At 40.4% G+C, this 21,724-nt stretch overlaps 1 protein-coding gene across 2 annotated transcripts in view; it reads left to right on the top strand.

Moving 5' to 3' along the window:
• Positions 1-21,724, top strand: part of CRADD (CASP2 and RIPK1 domain containing adaptor with death domain) — an 81,070-nt gene that overhangs the window by 302 nt on the left and 59,044 nt on the right. Inside the window, exons 1-2 of one of the 2 annotated variants that reach the window (XM_050323531.1) lie at positions 951-1,552; positions 3,046-3,351. In XM_050323531.1, the coding sequence (XP_050179488.1) occupies positions 3,054-3,351 (298 nt within the window). In that variant the 5' untranslated portion in view covers positions 951-1,552; positions 3,046-3,053. Of the gene's footprint in view, positions 1-950; positions 1,553-3,045; positions 3,352-21,724 lie in introns of those variants that run through there. The other variant, XM_050323530.1, reaches the window with a different exon arrangement.

The following is a 21,724-nucleotide window of genomic DNA, read 5'->3' on the forward strand; positions in this document are numbered from 1 at the left end:
CGTTCGGCGGCGGCGCCGCGGGGCCGGGGCGGGGGCCGGGCTTCCGTGGGGCGGGCCCGGGCCGCCTCCGCTGCCGCAGCCGGTGCCCGAGGGAAGGCCGGGGGGAGGCTGCTGCCGGCGGGGGTCGGGGCTGGGCCGCCGGCAGCTGGGCCCTGGCTGTTGCAGGAGCAGCAGCCTCCAGACCTCAGCTGCAGGGAAAAAGTTAAAAGCAAAACCTGATTTTTTTATGAGGGATTTTTAACCCGTAGGCGTGCTGTGAGTAGCCAGAATCACTCACAAGTTAGGCGGGGGGGACCTTATCCTTAGCTAACCAGGCGTATGGGAACGCACTTGGGGAGTCATGAGCAGCCTGTTGCAGCTGGTGTTAGGGAAAATGCCGAAGTTTTTGTAGCCAAGAAGTAATTGTGCCTTTTAGAATCAGAAAGGGTTTTTATCAAAAGTTTTATCCCCATTCATGGACAGATTCTGTGTCACACCTGAAAAAATGCAAACCTGCATGTTTTGGTGTGGTGATGGAGCAAGGATTGTGCACATTCAGCAGGACATGGACTACGTTTCTTAAAATTTGGCTTTACAATGGAAAAGGTCAATTTTCAGAAGTATCTGGGAAAGGTTTGAGCCATTTCATTTTTTTAGGTAAATGGACATCTTTTTTGTTTTCTGTGGAATTACTAGACTAAATTTATTTCAGAGCTTACTTTGCATCCTTAGATATAGCCTGTGATTAAAATGAATTTAAATTAATTCTATGTTGCACTAAAATCTATCTCAACACTGTAAACACACACAAAGTACTTAATCTTTAAAAAGACCTTGGAAAGCAGTACACCCCATCATGGAAGTTTATTAGGACAGTGCCAGGACTTTAAAACCTCAGTTGTGTGCACTCTGCAGACAGCAAGATTCCCCTTTCAGATTCATGGCTTGATAGGCATTTTTCAGCACCTAAAGATGCAAACTGAGATGGTTTGTAAGAGCCTGTTTTTGAAAAGCTTTGACTGCTTTGGTTGCGAAGAAGAGGAACTCATAAAATGCTGTACAGTGCGTGGAGAACTCAATGTTCCTCATCCAGCACATGGGCGAGGAGGCTGCTGGATGGGGACTGTCAATGGCTCATGCAGAATGTGAAGCACAGGAGTTTCGTAGCATCTGAAAGAGTTTTCTGCCTAGGTTGAGATAACACCCTCAGAGCTGCTGCTGGATGCCTGTCTTGAACTCTGGAGGTGTTTTGTGAGCTCAGGGGCATTCCAGAAGGGAGAAGTGGTGGGATTTACTGCCTAAATTTTAGTCCAGAGATCGCTTCCAGTAGTGTAAAGGTACTTTGTGTTGGAGACCAGAATCTTCAGCTTCACCTCTCCAAAATTAGCCTCCTAACATCAAGTAGGGAAATCCAGTTCTTTCTTGCCTGCTCTTTTTCCAGCTCCTTGCTTGCACTGTTGTCTCAGTCCATGATGGAGTTTGATGTTTGAGCTATGCTTTGCAAATTAGCATTTCTTAAGGACATGTGCTGGGAAAGCCGTTGTTTGATTCCCACGTGATCCCTAGGCACAAGGTAAGCACCTTGAAATTCACTTCAGTATATGAGAAGTGCACCAAATAACTCAGGAAGGTCCTCCAAGAAAGTGCCTTCCAGCAGTGCTTTTAGCTTTCAGTGGAAGCGTTTTCAGAAAGTGGCTTTACCAGAGGATGTCACAGACAGGGTTTTCCAATCTCTCTCTCTCATGGTACTATGCCCTTGGATTCTGTCCAAGGTGCCATTTGCATGCCGATACGTTGTGTTGCTTGCCTGCCCTAGATTTTAACAACCAGGTCAACCAAACAACCTATGATGGGGCCCTGGGAGCACCTCTGAAGATGAAAAAACTTTAGCGAGATTCATATAAAAGCTTTGAAAATTCCTGTCTCTCCTTGTATCCTCAAGCTGAATGAAGTAGAGTTTCTACGAGGTCTAGCTGTTCAAACAGCAGCTTCTAGTTTAATTATTAGAAACCCTCTTTAGGTAATCACAACACCTACTGTAGTTTTTTTACTTTATTATTTAGTAATGTGAAAGTATTTTGTTGTATTGTCCTGTCATCTTCCTTTTCAAGTATCATTAATGGCCCTAGGGATGTGTTTGTCGTTAAGGATCAGACCAGTCATCTTGAGTTGGTTCATAAGTCTGATACAGACTCCTGTCACGATCTTGGGTCTCTGGATCTTGACTATTCTTCTGTAGAGTAGCTATAAAATGCATCTTTTTCAGCTTTTATCTCATCAGACTGTTAGCCAAGTAAATTGGAAGCTGGCAAAGGGCATCTGATTGCTTACTGCGAACACATTAGAAGGGAGGGAGAAGAGCTTCTTAAGCTAAAGGACAATTTTGGCAGAACAAATGCCTATAAATAGAAGGTGGATAAATTTGAGATGGAAATTTGAAGAAAGTTTCTCATCATCAGATCAGTCAAACTCCAGAGCACTATTCCAGTGATTCAGGGGAGAGAACAACCTGGTGCATAAGGTGCACTTCTACCCTTTCTAAACTTGAAATGCATCACCGTAGGCCAAAGCTACCTGCGGCTGTCCCTGCTGCTGCCGCCTGGCTGTGGTGCATCTACCAGTCCTGCTGCTGCTTTTGTAATTATATCAGTGGTCAGTTGTGACATCTCTTTAATTTTTGGGGTTAGAGTTTCTTAAGGACTGACAAATGCACTAGTTGCCTTTAGTGTGGCCCTTAACCAGTTAGTGAGTGGGATTACGTGTCATGTGTTTCACTCCAGCAAAGGACTGGGCTTCACAATGCCAAAGGTTCTATTCCTCTCTAATATTTCCCAGAAATGGCTGCATTTTACCTTGTGAGACAGTGAAATCTGAGAGAAAGGAGATGGTAGAGATCATCAACAGTTTTCCCAGGCTAGTGATTCTGGGTTTGTAATTCTTTCTGAAGGTTTACAGGTGTCAAAACATCTCTTCTGGATGTTCAAACTTCAGACATCACTTCTGGATGTTAAAGTTCGCAGTGTTTTAATCTTTATACATTTCCTTACTTCATGTCTCACACTCTAGGTTGCCAGATGGATGCCAGAGACAAGCAGCTTTTACGCTCCCTGCGCATTGAGCTCTGCACAGAGGTGCTGGTGGATGGACTTGTTATTCAGTATCTCTACCAAGAAGGGATTCTTACAGACAGTCACGTTCAAGAAATAAAAGCCCAAACCACCAGTCAGAGGAAAACCATGATGCTCCTTGATATTCTTCCCACCAGAGGACCCAAAGCTTTTGAAGTGTTCTTGGATTCCTTACAGGAGTTCCCATGGGTTAAAGACAAGCTGATGATAAAGCGTAAGGAAATGACAGTACAAGATCCTTCAGGTAAGGCCAGGATTGCTGTTGCTGGTATTTTGAAGCTTGTTCTCAACCCATGATTTTAAAAGTATTGAATGTACCAGTAATTTCAAGTTAGGCATCGTGTAGATGCATGATACCAAGAAGAGGGAACAGGCTGAATTTCCTGGAAGCCAGGCAAATATCAGGAAATATTGCAAAGTGAGGGGCATGAGCAGGGCTGAGTTTCAGTAGACAAAGAGACAGCAGGAGGGGCTGCCTTGGGTGAGGCTGGGATATAGGAGGACTCGTAATTCATTACCTCAGCGGGAGTGGACTATAAAAAATCGTTTAGACTAGCTGCAGAATAGTCACTTTACCATCCATATCTGATTATTGTTTGGTTAATGTATGTTTTACAGTGATTTGTTTCTGGGTCATTTATACTGACAGAGTTTTTATTTACTTTTATTATGATTTTGATGTAATTTTGATTTAGTACCATATACTAATTTAGATTTATTTAGTTTATTATATTTACTGGAGTGCAAATATCTAGGATCATTACTTCCAAAATTACTAACCATTGCTTATTTTTAAAAGAAATGTAGGAGCTAACTGATTTAGTGGGTGTTATATAATCCTATTTAGTAAAATCTCTGGCATTTAAATGTACTTTTAAAACTAGTTTTATGGACTTGATGTTTGTTCAGAAGTGATTTCTTTACCAATCCATGCATGCAATTGACTAAGCTGTTTTGAAGTCAAGACAACTGCTTAAAATTCACATTTCTTGTCCCAGATTCTGGCAGCATGCACTGGCTGCTAATCTCCTGTTACCAGTGAGATAGTGTAATAGCCCTCAGTTGGGAACATCCTTTCCAGGCAGTCTGATTAATCTCTCTCCAAGTCCTCCACCCCGTGCTCTGCCCCCACTTGAGTTTGGTCATACATATTTTGATGCACATGACTTGTGATTTTTCCAGTGTCAGTGTGCTTGGTGTGAGACTAAAAGCCTGTGAAGATGGGTGACTAAGACCCGTTGACCGTCATGTGCACCTGCATCTCAGCTGCACTTTCAAGAATGTTTTGTCAAGATCTGCTGGACAAATCCGAGATTATCTTACTTTAGGACATTTTTAATGGAATATTGTGACAGCTGTCTTTCTGTTGGTCTCTGCAGAGGTTGCTCTGTGTGTGCTTGGAAATGAGTAAATAATTTTCAAAAATTAGGAAATAAATGTGCTATGCTGCCTACGGGGAAAACACTTCAAGTTCTCATCACAGTGCAAACTAAGGCACTGAGGGTGTTGGAAAAGGCCTTGTTCACAACAAATCCTGTCATGCTAATGCTCTTTATCTGCCTTACAAAACAGCCTCTTCCTTGGATAATTGCTGCTTAAGCTGTTGAATAATCCTTACAGTTCCAGAAACACATAGCTATCAAGTGTTTTACTGGAAAAATTGTTAACGATTTTTGTTCTTTTGATTGTTTTGTGGGTTGCTTGTTGCCGTTCTTGATCACTTGTTGACTAAGGTTCTGGATTTAAGCATATCAGGTTCCTCGGTTTCGAGTGGGCTGATTCTGCTTGATAATCCTATTGCCAAATTTTGTGTGTAAATTAGAATAGATTTTCAGATTAGCTTAAAGGCTACTGTTATTTTTATTGTTGCAATACAGAGTGTAAGAACAGGATAAAAGGCAGATTTTGTTTTAATATTTAGGCATGTTCTTTAGAAACCAAAGAAAGAGAGCACCATCTGTGCCCTAATAAATGCTGAGTGTGCCCTGGAATGAATTGGAAACTATGGTGGCATCATCAGTGCTGATTACATGCAAGAAAATGTGGTTTGGGATAAAAGCTTTGCTTTGCATTCTAACAACAAAGTTGGAAGCTTTTGTCTTGGCAGAGTACATGAGCATATGCTTAGCCTTAAGCATGGAAAAAGCCATTGGCTCTAATAAAACTATAAGCATATTTAAAATTAAATGTATTCTCTAGTGCCATGCTAGATAACTTAACTTCTGCCTTATTGGAAACTGTTCATATAAATGATTATTTGTTAATGGCAATTTGTTTTAAAGAATCTGTTTGTGGTGATCCTAAAACTTTTAAAATTGAAGTTGGTTTTATGGCCCCAGTTTTTACATTTTTCTTTTCCTTTGAATCATATATACTGTGGAAACTGAATGCTTGCTTTTCACTTGTTTATGCTTAATTAAGATTCTGTTAACTCAAGTAAAATATCCTCAGTTTTGACAGATCCTTTGCATAACTAAAGACTGGTAGCAAGTTGGTCCTTGAAGGAAGGTTTTATTTTAGTCTTTCACTTCACAATGGCTACATGGAAGATTTTTAAAATCAGTGACTAAGTAGACTATTAGATTATGTCTATCTGAACCTAAAACTGGCATGTGCACAGTGATTTTCCTGTGTAGGTCTTTGGGTTATTTTGCATTTTGTTCAAAGAGATCAGGCTTTCTATCTTTGCTTCAGCTGAGAAGTATATTTTGTTGGTTGCTAGTTAAAAAAAAATAAATAAATCAAAACTGTAACTATTTAGAAACTTTTAATTTATTTCCTTCCCCTAGTTAATCAAACCCAAAACAACAAAGCAAACAAACGTCAGTTTCAGAAGGTCAGAAATAAAAACATTTTTGTTGATGTTGTGTTAGTATGATCTGGTGAACCCAGCAGCTACAAAATGGAAGCCAAAGTCTGAGACCTAAGTGAGACACTGCCACTGACTCATCGTGAGTCTTTGAGCAAATTCTTTCAAGGCAATGGGTTTATTGATTCCCAAGTTGTGTAATTTGGTGTAGTGTTCATGGAACAGCTTAGAGTGGAACTGTAAATTGGCCCAGGATTCAACTCCGTTTGGCTGCTTGCAAATAAATGAACTTTAAAACCTCTGATATCCTGAGTTTTATTGCTCAATGTATGTTGACTTAAAGATAATAGTTCTGTATACTGTTATCTGATATAGTTTCAAGGAACACAAAAGACCTTGATCTTGCAGAGCATGAGGAATACTTTTTCCATGACAATCAGGAGAGTGATGTGCAGGCAGGTAGGACCACTGACATCTGTATAACTGCAGTAAATAGACCCAAGATTCCTTCGCCTTGTTTGTTTACTTAAGGCACAAGACAGCCTTTTGCCTAAGGTCACCTTTCTCCTGTCTTCTGTGGACCTGACAGATGGCCACAGCTTTAGGGAAGCCTTATCGTAAGGTAGGGAAAGCATTGTTGTAATAACCCAAAATCCCAAGAAGGAAATTCAAAGTCATGTGCTTTTAGAGGTAAGTATTTATGACTTTAATTGATTTAAAGATTATATAGTATCTTTCTTACTTGTGGAATAACCTGTGATAAAACCTTGTTCACCTTGTGCAGAGTGGCATTGCAAGACTTAATCATTATAAACATCAACCACAGCATGAGTTCCTGGTTTTGAAGATCAAAACTCCTGCCACAGTAAGAGTTAATGAAAATAATGTGGGTCTGTTTCACTGGGAGAAGACTATTCTGTTTTTTCTGCCCTAGTTTGGATAACTTTATGCCTTTGTCAGGAACATAAATCTTCAATATAGTCTTATAATTCCTACAAAAAACTACAGCTGTTGGCAGTAGATGCCCTTCTTTCTAGGAACAGAAAACAGTTACCCAATATTTTTTACACTGAATTAAAAAAATATATGAGCTTTGATGGCGTTTGTTTATCAGAATGTTTTTCTAATCTCTGTCCGCTTGGGAATTTCTCGGTCCAAGTATTAAATTTCTTTCCATAATACATGTGCTATAAAATAATTTACTTCTAAAAGTGTTAGTATTGCACCTCTTTGTAGTGCAATCTTCCACAGAAAATCGCAGCATACTGAGAAAGAAAAAGTCTGAGATATGGCATTTGCCAAAGGAATCCTGGAGCAGCTGCTATTATCTGGCAAATGTTAGTGAATTTAGGGCACAGAGTTACACAGAATTGCCATGGGAAAGCTGTACTCTCACAACTAAGCAGGGGGTATTTTCTAATGCATGATTTTGTTGTTGTGGTACCTAGTCAACATTAAGGTCCTGTTAGACTTGGGTGAGCTTTTTTGATTTGAACAAATTTTAGTGTGGTTGAGGTTTTTCCCTGGATGCGTGGGGAGTGCATGTTTTCATATAGCTATATAAAGCTTCATGTTGTGTAACACTTTGGATGAAGTATGCAAATAGAAAACAAAGCAAAACATGTACTTATGCTGAGAAAGCCAGACAGCCTTCCATCCCCTCCCAGCTTTCATGAAGTCCTTTTTCCACAGCTGGGTCATGGGTTTCTAAGAATTTGGATTCAAATGCAAAAGCATTAAGGCATGGGAAATTTTAGTATGTCTTTCTACCTTTTGTTGGCTGCTTCCTGCCCTCTTCCTGTCCTGCTTCCTCTCCCATCTAATGCAGTGAGGAAACAGCCTGATCTCTTGCCTTTTCCATTTGGATGTCAGATAGGAGAGCAGCTGAAATGGTGGACACAAGACGGTTTTTTTCTTTCTTTTCTTTCCCTCTCCTCTCTTGTATAGCCCAGTGGCAGAAGGGGGAGTTTACCCCCATGTATGTCTGAAGGAAAGGGATGGGCTTAGCAGCCTTAGCCATGCTGGGTTTACCTGGAGATGAAGAAATGCCCTTGTGCCGCATCCTAATGCCTGGAGGCTATAGAAAATGTTATCTGGAGAGAATCAAAGGCATCCTGGTAGGAGAATTTCCCAAACTCTTTTCCACATTCCCATCTCCCCTGAAAATCGGGTGTTACATTTACAGCTTTGGCTGTGTTCCTGACCACAGTGTGCAGACTGTGAAGTCTGGCATTAAAGGTTTGTGCAGATACTCAATATTAACAGTATGCATCATGACATCATGACATGGACAAGTAATCAGCTTCACTGGTTCTGTGGAGCATTCTGTGCATTTATTTTAGTTTGTTGTGTGTAAGAGTTTCTTTTCTTTTTGTTATGTTGGGTGGTTTGTTGTTTTTTTTTTTTTTTACAGTTTAAGGAGTATTTGCTTGCTTGCTTTTTTGCTGTGTTAAAAGCAGCTGTCTTTATGCTGCTTACATGTTATGTTTTCACTTTGAGAAGCCTAAATCATAGGCATCACTGTTAGGAACTATAGTGTTTCCAGCCTCAAAGAGTTTCTCTCAGGTAAGTTAATGGAAAGATAATATTTGGTGTCATCCTCAGTAACACATATATGTAAGGCTAATAATAATATAGATTTAATAAAATGTATAGAGCTTGGAAGCTGGAAGGGAAGAGTGAAGTCTGGCAAGGGAAGTGTTTAGACCAGCCGTGCCTGATCAACTATGCTTAACCAGTGCCATGGAGAAGAAGCAGTGGGTAACTGGGATTGAATACTCCCTGTGGTAGAAAGTGGAGACACCCATCTGCTAACCAGACCTGATGACTTACAAAGTTTGCTTCTTTCCCAGGGTCTGGATCTAGGATATCACAGAGGTTGCCAAGACCTGGCCAGTCGTCAGATTTTTCTACTCTCTCATTTGGGCAATAATAACACTTCAGCAGATTAAGGATGACTATGGGGCTCAGTGATTCCATGTGAAGGGATGGAGCCCCAGCAGTTCTCCATCTTTCCAATCAAGGGGAAAAACGTGGGCAGGGGTGGATGTATCCTGCATATTCACACGTCTGTGCACTTGCTGTTAAAACAGTACTTTGGACTCCATGACCACAGGACAGCTTTCAAGAAATGGGGTCTGCTAGGAACAGATGGGATCATCTCAACAGTGTGGGGCAAAAGTGTCTTTACCAGCAGGTGTTCTGGTATGAAGTGGAAGTCTGCATGGCTGCAGCACTGCAATGTCACTGGATTTGCAGAGATGCAGCAGGATAGTTCACACAACCGCAGTGCCGTAGTGTACGGCCTCTGAGGTTCTTAGATAAGGATGCCATTGCAGCTTCTTCAAAAGAGTGTCTTGAATGCCAGAGCTGTGCTAGTCGCCTGGGCAATAGACTGGTCAAAAGCCTGGATTAGGATCAGAAGGAAGCTCAGTAATAGGAAATTTGTAGGTGAATTAACTTTGTTTGCTCACTTGTCAGTTTGTGTTCTGTGACCTTCTGAATGGTGCCTAAAAGAGGAAGGCAGGATGACTCCAGACCCTGGGGGTAATTTGACACAGGAGAGTGTGACTGCCTCTCAGAGGGATCCCTGCAAGCAGAATGAATGGACCAGCAGGAACCTCATGACATTTAAGAGAAGGAATTGTGAAGTCCTGCACCTAGGATACCAAATTCCCACAAAATAACATAGGATGGGCACTGACTGGCCAGTTGCAAATCTGCAAAAATGAAGCTGGATTTCTTGATAGACAGCAAGTATGATGATGAAGAGTAACCACACACAAGATTACGAAAGCAAGAGAAAAGCCAGCAGGCAGACTGAGAGAAGTGATTATTCCCCTGTACTTGGTCCTAGAAGGCTATATTTAAAACACAGCTTTAGGCCACCAGTACAAGGGAAAGACTGACAAACTAGAGAGTCCTGTGGAGCATCACTAAGTGGATAATTTAACATAAACTCCAGGGAAAGTAGTTGAAACAATTGAGTTTGTTCTTGGAGAAGGCCAAGTAGACTCAGAAAAGATGGAGTCAGACACTTCCTATGGATGTGCAAAAGAAAAAGAAATGGCAGCCACGAGTCTGATTGTGGAGGAATCAGAGGAAAAGTCTGATTGAATATAATTTAAAAGTTTCACAAGACAGGTTAAGCACTAGCCACAAGAGTTTGCAGACCAAGTTGCATTGCCCAAAGAGGCTCCATCTCAGATCCTCAGAGACAGCCAACACTCATCAGTATAGGATCTTGAGGAACCTGATCAGACTTGGAAACTGGCCTTACTTGGAGCAGAAGGTTGGACTAGATGACCATCTGAAAATATTTGTTGAATTATTTTTTTTTCCATTGCATGAGGAAAGTCTTTCATAAATTAAATCTATGAATGCTGTTGAAAAAAAAAAAAGACAACAAAAAACCAATCAATCAAGCAGACAACACATTCACTTTAACTTACCTGTGTTGAGGAGGCTGCATAGACACCCAAAGTCAGTAAAAAGTCAGTAAAAATATTAAGTAGTGTCTCTCTGTGAAAGTCTGACTCTAGTGAAGTCAGAGGCCAGTCTCCTGTTGACCAGAGCAAGCTGGTGAAGGAATGGGTGCTATGCTGTCTTCACCAACATGGCAGCATGTCTTGACATTCGAAGAAAAATAATTTCCACAGCTGGAAAGCTATTACTAGTTCAGACTACGCACTCCTTTTGCCTGTAAACTGAGAATATCAGCAGTGGTGTGACTTCTCACCAGGAAATGTCACTTGTATGGCAAAGGTCAGAAGTTTCCTCCAGGATACAGTTAGTTATGCATGATTACTATATCTTGACGCACTCCCTGCACTGCCTTGTGCAACTAAGTTTTCATTCCAGATCTGTTCACAGTCATATGTATGTTTATGAGAATGAGGACTAGAGCACCCAAGTATCACTCATTACCTCAGAGTGATATGGTTTATCTTGTTAGAAGATTTATGGGTCTGTATACAAGACTTTCAAAGCCAATTTTTATCTACTTGGCAATTGTCTGTAAACAAAAAACCAATCTTGTTGCTTCTTTTCCTCACTAGACCATTGTTCTGGTATTCTGTCAGATTTTCTTTTTAAGTTTTCTTCTTGCTCTTGCTTTGTCTGTGAATAAAATTGTTGATACAAATTAATGGCCCTTATGGCCTATAGATATACACTAATACATGCTCCAGAGTAAATGAGAAAATTTTTAACTGAGTAATTCATTCTTGTAAATGAGAAAGTCTCATATATTGGCAAGGAGTTGTACATGTGTTTTGACAGACACTTCTGCTGTGAACTGAAGCGAAGTTTCAGCGTTTCTTCCAATTTACATTTAGAGAAGGAGCAGATTTGATTTATGCTATGGGGTTTGTGTGTGCAGGAAGTAAGCATTAATGCATTGGATCAAGGTGAATAAATTGACATTAGTGCACCACTTCTGGCAGCCTTCTTAATCTTAGTGTTTCACCACCTTGCCTGGGATTTTCAAAAGTACTCATAGTTAACCCAAGCACACTCAACCCTTCTCCTGTCAAGGTAAAGGGTAAGCTCCCCTTGGCTTTAAAGTAGGTAACTTTGGTCTTGTGCAGATGCTTTTGAAAGTCTTACCTTTCATTTGTAGTTGACAATATGCTGAGTTCTTTACAAACAGCCTGTTTCAGGTTTTGGATATTTTTAATAAAATATGTGCTAGGGTTGAGTGAAAGGATTTTACATAGGTAAAGAGCTGATTAAGCCCCTTGTCAGCCCTTGGGGTTTCTGGCTGGCTCTGGTGGCAGGTAGCTTTTCTCCACAGAGAGGTGGTGCTGCCTTTAAGCAGGGACATACAAATCCTCAGCAAAGTAACTGTTGAGAAAGAAAAGCTGGAATAAAAAGGAAAGCCAGTACTTTCTAGTATTTCTATGTGAAGAAAGTGTTTACTTAAATATGGTTTTATTTACTGTAGGCCATGGCTTTGTTTGCTCAGCTTTTCCAAGTGACATGTTCTTTATTCTTATTCCTCTTCCATTTAATTAAGAAGCCATGTAGTTCTCTGTGATCCAGTTCTGCTACATCCCACATGAGATTATCTTAGGCTTCATGTTCTTGAATGATTGCTGCAGTTAGGGTTGCAAAACAGTATCGTCATCCATCCCCTCAGTTCATGTACTGGTGGTGGATCTGGTGGGTTCACCTACAAAGTGCTCGTTTTAAAAGCAACATCAGGCTATGGCTAGAAATGCTAGCCGGCTGTTTGCAATGGAAATTAGCTCAGGATTCTTGGTGCATTCCTCTTGCAGGCACCAGTATCCAAAATGGGAAGCCTTAAATCTTTCCTCAGCAAGCTGCTGGTTGTGCCTTCAGCCAGGTCCCCAGGCAGCGCAGCTCCCGTCGGAGCTCCCTGGGCACTTCAAAGCTTGCTCTGGGCGGGTCCCAGGCTCCTGCCTTTCAATAGTGCCGGGAGCGCGGCACCACACTCACGCCTGGTGTTGGGACATGCGGCCAGGTGTTTCTCCAGCAATTCCACCCACAGGCCAAATCCTGTGGGTGTTTGCAGAACACACCTTCAGATGGGGCTGCGTCCCTGCCAGCAACTGGCAGCGAGGTGCAGCTCTTTGCGTGGAATACTGCAATATTAATAGACCCCCACAGTGTAACAGAAGGATACCACCTTGTGACTTCCCTAATGAGTGCATATGGTTTATATAAGCAATGCCCCCTCAGCTGTGCTTATAAATATTTGGTGGAGGCATAACTCCATGTGACAGCTCATATCTTGAAGTTTTACTTGAATAAGGTCCTTTTCAGTAGTTGAAAAAAATGTATCTAAGTCCAGAAGAGGGCTTGAGTTGCTCTCTTCCTTGTTTCACGTGGGATAACTGCAGCAGCTTCTTAATTAGTGCACTGGCCTTTGTGAATCCCCTTCCTAATGCCCCTAACTTTTCCCTGAAATTGTGCACACATTTTAGCAAAATAATTTGGACCTGTTCTGGGGAAAGGGGATTGATGATGTCTCTGCCTTTCACCTGAATGGAATAGAATTGACTCTGACCTCTTGTAAACAAGGGTCTTGTTTTCATTTATCACTTTTTATATGTTTCATTTATCCTAGTTCTCATATATGACAATGTTAAATATATTTTTTAAGTTGTTCAACTAAGTCCAACCCTCCTTTTCCTATACAGAGGATAGAGACATACACTTCACTTATGTGTTTAGGGATTGTTCAGCTTCCAGTATGACCAGTGGATAAAATATAGAAGAAGAAATGAAAATACCTGTTTAGCACAAATGTCTGTTGTTTATTAAAGGGTTGTTACCATGCTTCTGTTTAGATAAAATAAACTTGGCCAGCTCCTGGCATGGCACTGCATTGATCTGATATCTTGCACAAGACAAAGTCTGAGTCTCCAGAAGGCAATAGTCATTTTACAAGCTTTCCATATTGCAATTAGTGGAAACATGTGCATTGCTAAAATTTAATTGGAATGGCTAGTTTAAGAGGTCTGAGCTAATATATTTTTGTTGTCAAATTCAACCTGCAAACATTTGTTTGTGTGACTGTATGCTTGTTAGCATGCTCATTGGTCTCGGATTAGTTGCTCCAAGTTTACTTTCATTATCCACAGGATTGAGCTATAATGTATATATAAACAGAGTCTGTAGGAGGGAAAACAACTGTGTTTCCACTGAACGATGCACAGGGAGTCCAGGGGGATATTACAGAATTGTATGTATCTTGTTTGGTTTCTGTTAGCATTTTCCTTTTGTTTTGCAGTTTGCCACCTACAGTAGTGTAAAGAATAAACATCAAGTCAATTTAGAGAAAAAGTGAATCTCACTAGTATGGTGCCTTTCTGTTCAGACCAACACCAGGAAGAATTGGAGTGTAAACTATGCTATTTACTTGAGTTTCATGCTCTAGCCTCCTGCATGACAGGATGTTTTCCTGGCTAATGTTGATCAGAGGCATTCTTAGTGTGATTATATGTCCACTGCAGTGTTCATTTTGCCATTGGTATGTGCACCCTTTCGCAAAATTCTTGGCATACCAGGCTCTGGTTTAGAAGATTTCTCCCTGGTTTTTTGTTTTGGTTTGGTGTGTGTGGTGATTTGGGTTTTTTTGGTTTGTTTGGGTTTTTTTTTTCTCATGAAGCCAGATATGAAGGGAACTGTGAGTTACTGCCTGGAATTTATGATTTAACAGCTTTTGTTCTCACTGCTCAGTAGCCCATGCACTTGGTAAAATTCCTTCTGTATCACTGAGTGTTTTTGTTGCCAGGGATTATGTTCTGATTAAAAAAGCAGTGTGCTGGGTTTTCCTCCTCTTGTTCTGCATACACAAATGTACTTCTTCTTTCCATTCAAAACTTTGGCAAGTGCTGAAATCACTTAGGGACTTTAGGAAAACAGTCTTGATAATTATAGCAACAGTAATCCCATGAGATTCTCTGTAACTCTTCTGTAATCACCTGTCAATGTTAGGAAAGGCAGAACTAGCTTTTTTCTTTGGTGTGTAAGTCTTTTATATTGGTCTTAGATTGTGTGTACTTGTTAGCATCTAGCCCTCCTGGTAGTGTCCCCCAGGATGAACTTCACCATTGTACTCTTCATCTTGGCTTTTCAGCTTCAGCATTCTTTTGTTAAATGCTATCAAATATTAGGTAGCTTTTGCCTGTAAAGCTCAAGAGGTCTAAATGAAGGAGCTATAAAGGATGACCATGTTTGATGCTTTCACACCAAGTGATTCCTCCTGGTAGGAATGGAGGGTTATGAATTACTTGTGCAATCATCATCACTAGTGCTTCTTGTACTAAATAATGTGCTGTCCAGTTAAAATTGCAAACCCTCCCATTTACAGACAGACACTATTTTTTATGTGTTGTCCTTACTCTGTAGATTCATTCTGGGAAACTTGTCATCATGTCAGCAACACTGTCTGAGATATACATATCCAGACAAGCCTAGAGCTCTTCAGACTTCATCACTGTCTTGCATTACTGCCTGTGGGTAAATTAGGAACTCTTTCCACACAGGGCTGGAGAATACCACAAGTCCTGGAATTGCGGATCTAATAACTTTAATTAATTAATTAATCCCGGAACATCAAAGCGGGCACAAAGTCCCAAAGCATGCCTGTTCCTTGTGGGGAGAGGGAGATGGTAAGAGATTCTGTACTGCCAGGCATTAATTAGCCTTCTGATTTGGCACCAGCTAATATTTGTACACCTCTGGGGTTTGCACTGATAAACAAAGTGCTTTTCTTCTCCCCTTCTATGACATAAGTATAGCTTTTTGCTTTTTTTTATTGCTCAGTTCCTGTTAACTGTGCAAGCTGTTGCCACAGCCCTTTTTCCTCTCATAGAGCTATCACTATTTAGTTACTCAGACTGCTAATTTAATCTGGTTCATCAAGAAAAGCATTTATGTTGTCGTATTTAAAATAAAGAGCTACTCTCTGAATAGATTAAGTCCTTTGCTTTATTGAGTAAACTAATGTGGGAGCAGGGTATAAAATCCCCTGTAAAGCAACTTATGATCCTATATCCCTTCCATGTGCACCCAGTTCTAAGTGGCCACCTTTCTCCTTATCTGGTTCTAGTCATGTCTGCACCACAACTTTTGAGCCTTCTTACCATTCTGAATAGATTTTTCCTTCTCAGTTTACTATTTTCATATGCGTAACCATTTTACAGATCAGTCAACATTATAACATGTAGTTGATTTAATTCTGGTATGCAAAGCACATTGGTCATACATACCAGAGAAAAGTTTAATATAATTTCTGTGAATAAAATTAATGTCATTGTAGTACTTCTTTAAATATCTAAAAGCAAAAATTTTACTTGGGCCTTTTGCTAGGATTGCCTTCATCAGGATGTTTAGAGTGAGTGCATTATTACTTCATATCCTTTCTTACTGGCTTCTGAGTCCAATGGTATCACAAGATTAAAAAAGTGTTGTTAGCACATAAAATATATAAAGTATGAAGAACTGTGTGCTTTGCCTCACATGGGGAATTGCTGTAAGTTATCTACATGCTTATTAGGAAATTACAAAGAAATTGGATATTGTGTTTCAGTTTTTGGATATAATTTCTTCCTTGTGTTAAAAATTGTCAACACCAAAATGACCCAGAAGTATCTTCCTTTTACAAAAGTGTTCATCTTTCTTTTGCAGAGGTAACATTAATGCTTGCTGAGATGGTCTGTCTTTCCCAGGATGTTTTGTATCTGCTATAAATTCTAATGTACAGTTGTGATTACTGTTTTATTCTTAAATCATTGCAGCTGTGTAGCAGATACCCACTGATTCTTGACCACAGTTGATGGGCTTACTCCTCGTACTATGCTTTACAGATTTCCTCATCTTGGTTTGGAAAAAGGGGCTTTTTCAAGATGGAATCCTATTTCTATCCTATCCTATCCTCGTGTAGCCCGTGTTCCAAACTTACCAGTGTTCTTTGCCTTGCCTTTGAGCTGTAGGGGTGTATAAGGATTTGATTTTTTTTCCCAAACTGTGGGACCCATTGTGTTATTAGTGATATTCCTTCCCCTACAGCAGTCTTGCAGTTGCTCAGAAAACTTTCTTACCCATCAGGACTTAGCTGTAAAAAGAGAGATGCTTGCGATTTTGTTCATTTCTGTAATGTAGCCACTGGGATGAGAGATGATGAAAGGACAGCCATGCTGGGTCTGTCTTGCTAAATATACCCACCTCGTCAAGGAACTCACCATTAGCTTTTGCCAGGCTCTGTCAAGCTGAATACCCACAGTGCCACAAGAAGGAAGCTTGACTGGGGAAATCCCAACCGTGGGACAGGAACTCTTTCCACTCCATTTTGCTGTCCTGTCTCCAGACAAAGAGAAATGATATCAGCCTTGCTTGAAGCTCCCCTTTGGCCCCATGTTCTTATATTTTTTGAGGCACCTTGACGACCCTCAAGCCTCTCTTCTCCTCAATAGTCATATGCAGTAATTTTCTTGGTCTCCCCACATCCAGGCCTCTGACACCTGTCCAAGGTAGGAAATCCAGTCAGAACACTGGTCTAGGAAAGAATAAGGTGAGAGTGAACATTTAATCCCAGGGTTTGCAGTGACTGCCTTTTTAGGCATAGGTTTTAGGACTCAGTATGATTTTTTCATTTGGCTGGAGGTAGCTAATCGAAATTCTGTCTTTTCACACCACAGTCATAGCTGTTTTCATACAAAGTGCTAATACAACACATACGTGAACAAAGTGCATATGCCATGTCTGAAACACCAAAATTAATTACCTCAGACATAGAGACAGAAGACAATTACTGAAAACAAGGTATGATTTAGGATTAAGACGTGGGAAAAGTGCTATCATATAGTCTCCCTCAACCATTCCAGATTTATAAAATAAATATTGGCATCTGCACACAAAGGTGGTTGGTGCTTTAGGAATGCCAAAGAGGATGTAGCAATTTGACAGAACTACAACCAATTCTACACTCGTTTTTGCCTACAGGTTATAAGAAAGTGATGAGAGCTGTTCTCAGCTTTGACTAGGTCACTCTGTTTTGGTAGCTTGAATTCAGAATGTATATACATACCAAAGAGTTTTATTTCCTGTGAGAAAGGAATGTTTTAGTAGCTGAAATTAGGTTGTTCAAGAGAATCTGGCAGACTGTGGTTCTCTTACTGTGTGGGGTGCGCAGGCTGGATGGTGAACCTTTGACCATGGTGAGAAAAACAGCTGAATCTGTTGCTGTTCCTGGTGTTTTCTAATGGGGAAGTCTGCATTAAGTGAATTATATTAATACTGAAGAAAGCTAATGGCTTGTCTTTAGAATTGTTTTACATAATTTACTTTCCCCCCTCCTTACAAGTTGGGTGTATTTTGCTTTAGGCAACACCCAGCAGAGCTATGTCTTCTCAGAAAAGTGTCTTGCACTACATAGCAGGTGGAGCTTTGTCCCTGTGTGTGTGTTACATTTATACTGTAAAATGCACCAGAATTTAATTTCAGGGTAGTTTTCTTCATGACTAAAGCCAGAGGAAAAGCTGAAGTTTGCCTCTTGTCTACAGCTGTTTTGTGGAGTTTCAATTAATCTTCAAAGCTCAGTAATTGGTGTAGTTTCATTGCAAAGTCTTGAAATGGAACTTTAAAGGATTGTTTCCGTTTGAAGATAAAGCCAGATAAAGAGTCCTTTGTGCTACAAGTTGAAGATTTAAGTTTTGGATTGGTTTTGTTGGGTTTTTTTCTGAACATGAATTCTACTATCAGGAAGAGTAAGGAAAAGGTTGCCTTTATGTATGAAGTTATGTCCATTTTATGTTTTCTTATCAAATGTCTTGGTAGTTCTTTTTTTCTTTTGGACCATAAGAAATATGAACCACAGGTAGAAGATATCTTTTTATCAAACTCTTTGGTAAACAAACAAACTTCTGTGAATTAGCCAATGCTGTCTTTCTGTCACTCCTTTGTCTTTCCATGATGTTTTTCTGCTTTTTGCTCTTACTGCAATGGACAAGTTATATTGTAATCTGTAAACAAAAATATATGTAGGACCTTTACACAGTGACATGAAAAATCTTTTAATTTGATAATATTTTAATTGTTGTAAAGAACCTTACCTGTGGAGTAGAGGTTGCTGCAGCACCTGCTGAATTTTATTATATACATCTCAAGAGGAAGGTGCTTGTTTTCAGGTCTCTCTGTGGCCTCCCCTAAGGAATATGCAGGGGAAATCTGAACTTCAGACCATTTAGTGTTAAGTAACATCTCAGAGCAGAAACATCTCACATTCCCACCAGGCAGTGGGACTAGAGAGAGAGCTCTTGTTAAGATGGACATAGCTCTTAGGCTTTTTAAAGGCTGGCCATGATGTATTTTTTTCTTATTAAGAAGTATATAAGTAAATAAATAAAAAACTTGAAACCTTTGATCTTGCATAGGCTTTAGTCTCAAACTTTGAAGATTTTACAGTAGTTTGTGTTTAAAACTCATAAAGAAAGATACAGCTGATATAGCATGATACAGTTGATACAGTCTCTTGCTGCTAGAGAGGAGTTTTAATACCAGGGTGAACCTGGTTATTCATAACTTATCATGGAAAACTTCTGTATTTACTACACCACAGGTTTTTCAGCCTTTCGGTAGATTGTGATCAGCACCTTGTATTGCATTTAGAAGAGAAGAGAAAACTAGAGTAAAATATATGTTGTCATTCAGATGAGCTCGTGGTTTTAGTAGCTGCTTAAACCTCCACTTTCCTTTACTCAGCCTGTTTTGGTTTGTCTATGATATTGCGCGTAACCTGATGTTTTTGTCTTTTCCCCTGGGACTGAGATAAGGTTTGCTGCTGGTAATGTCTGTTGTGTTAATTGTCATGTTCTGTCTTGACTTGACTACTAAAAATGGCAGCGCATAACTGACTTTTCAGGAATAGTTGCTCTCTTAAAGGGTTCGATTTGCTTTGTCAATGAGCATCATTGCTGCTTAATGCTGTTTTTCAGAATTTCTAATCCAAGGGATTTGTGACACTTGAATCTTAATCTTTGCCCAGGACACACTGACTACCCATAAAAATTGTTTGGGAAAGGAATTTCCTCTTTTAAGTCAACAGCAAAAAATGATGTAAGAAAAGTTAATGTGATTGTCTGCTCTGTTCCCACGGGTGGCTGAGATGGGTTGCAGTAACACATGCCATCTTATTGTTCTCCTCATAAAAAATGTTACCAAAGAAAATGGGGTTTAGATGATTGTTTACATGACAGTTGTGCCTGCAGAAAAGAGATTTAAATGGAGGACTCTGGTCTCGATCTGGACCATGACTAAACTTTGTCTGGATGCCAAGCCAAGATTCAAAAATATGCTCTCTCCTGAAGCCGTACATGAGACAAGTTGCCTCTCCGCCTGGCATGTCTCAGGGGTAGCTGGAAATGTCAACCACAGCTGCAGGCATGGCAAAGAGGACATGGCTTTCATTTCTAACTCTTGAGGGTTAACATTTTCAAGTCTTCCCTGTCTCCCTCCTTCATGGAGAATGTAGGGTTTTTTCCTTCATGAAAGGAAACACAGCCAAGAGTGTTGTCCTGTGGAGAAAGTGCTGTTGGTGCTGGGTAAGTAGCAAAGGGGAGGGTGGTATGTGGGCACTACATCCTGGAGACCAGCCTGTTTGCTCCCTCTCCAGACTGCAGCCTTGCTGCTCCAACTGGCTTGTTCCAATTGCCCCTTCTGTGACATGCAGATCTCCATTTGTTTGTGGTGGTGACCAGGATTTGTGTTCTTTAAAGACACTTTAGTAGCTCTGTCCTAGTTCTTGGCTCACTCACCCAGGTTTAAGTGTGCCCTTTTACATCCCATCATGCAGGTCACAAGCCCTTTCCCGACGTGCTGTTGTTATCTCTGAACCCTCATGTGGCCTCATCTACATTTTGACCTGATCCAGTGCAATTATTGGAATACCATACATCTTACACTTCCAAAGACTGATTCTGTCATAGTCTGAGGGCAGTAAGCTCCATTCTCCTTTAAGATTGCTGAATTTAGTCTCTGCCCTTATAATCACTGTATGTTGTCTCTCCAAAGAGTTTCTCCTCAAGCATCAAAAAACTGCCCTAAGAGCCTTTTCCTTACATTTTCAATAGGCAGCTTCTTCAAACCACTCCCAGATTTGCCATCCATCCAAATAATATTGAGCTGGTTAGTTTAAGGCTTCTTTAAGAATCCCAGTATTGCTGAGTTATGAATAAAACTTCACTCGTGAAACATTCTTTGCCTGCCTTCTTAGGGTTAACAGTTGCATTTTAGTTGTGGATCCCAAGAAACTGTGTTTTGGTATTTAAAACAAACAAAAAAAAAAAAAAAGGGAAGAAAAATTGTTTTATGTGTTGGTGCCCCCTTGGTATCAGTTTGAAGTTGTGTTGGTGCAGAACATAACCCAGCAGAATGTTAACCGGACAGAAAGTTGTTTTCTTTAATGATTTACATTTGCTGCCTTTTCACTCTCACTGTATATTCCCTTTCTAGTAGATTTTAAAGATCATTCTGAGTAGCATGCCAAGGTGTTGAAACAACTCCCCTGACCTATTCCACCAGCGACTACCGTGTATTTCTAACCTACATTTATAGCTCTAATTTTCTGTATCCTGCTGATGTCTGACTGGGGCATGCATCTGAACCTTGCTGTCTCCACTTGCTCCTGTCATCACTTCAAATGCTGTGCAGCTGCTTTTCACTTCTAACCTTACTGAATCAGCGTGGAGAGCTGTCTTCTGTGTCTATGTGGATGTATATATGTGTGTGTATACATATATATACACAGGTATATGTAGGGTATATATACTGTAAGTAGTGGAGTGGTTACTGTTGGCCACATTGTGCCTGTTTTTTTCCTGAACTGGTGTGCTGATAATGCCCAGGGCTTTTAAAATTGCCCACTTTTCTATGGGGATTATCAGCACTCCTGTTTCAGGTGGTTGCTCTGAGTGCACGTTTTTGGCTGTTGTTGGCCTTGACACAATGCTCCTGTCTTGAAATAATTTTCCCTTTACACCAAACTGTTAATTTTGTCTGTGTGCTTGTTTGTTGTTTTTTGTGCTGCAATCCACTGAACGGCGCCTGAACCAGGAAAACAGAATGATTTGAGAATTTTATTCCCAGTTCTAGCACTGATTTAAAGCATTACGTTGGGCAAGTGACTGCTGGTCTGCTTGCTCTTACATTCACTGCAGGCAATGATATTCATTTATGCATCTCCTGGAGCTGCTTAGCTGTGGTATGAATGCACAGGGTGGATGGACCCACAGGACCTCTGGTAGCTAGCTATAGTTGGTATCGTGGAGTACTTCTTAATCAC

This window comes from Myiozetetes cayanensis, unplaced genomic scaffold (assembly GCF_022539395.1).
Source record: "Myiozetetes cayanensis isolate MyiCay16 unplaced genomic scaffold, myiCay2020 scf3, whole genome shotgun sequence".
NCBI classification, from domain to species: Eukaryota; Metazoa; Chordata; class Aves; order Passeriformes; family Tyrannidae; genus Myiozetetes; species Myiozetetes cayanensis.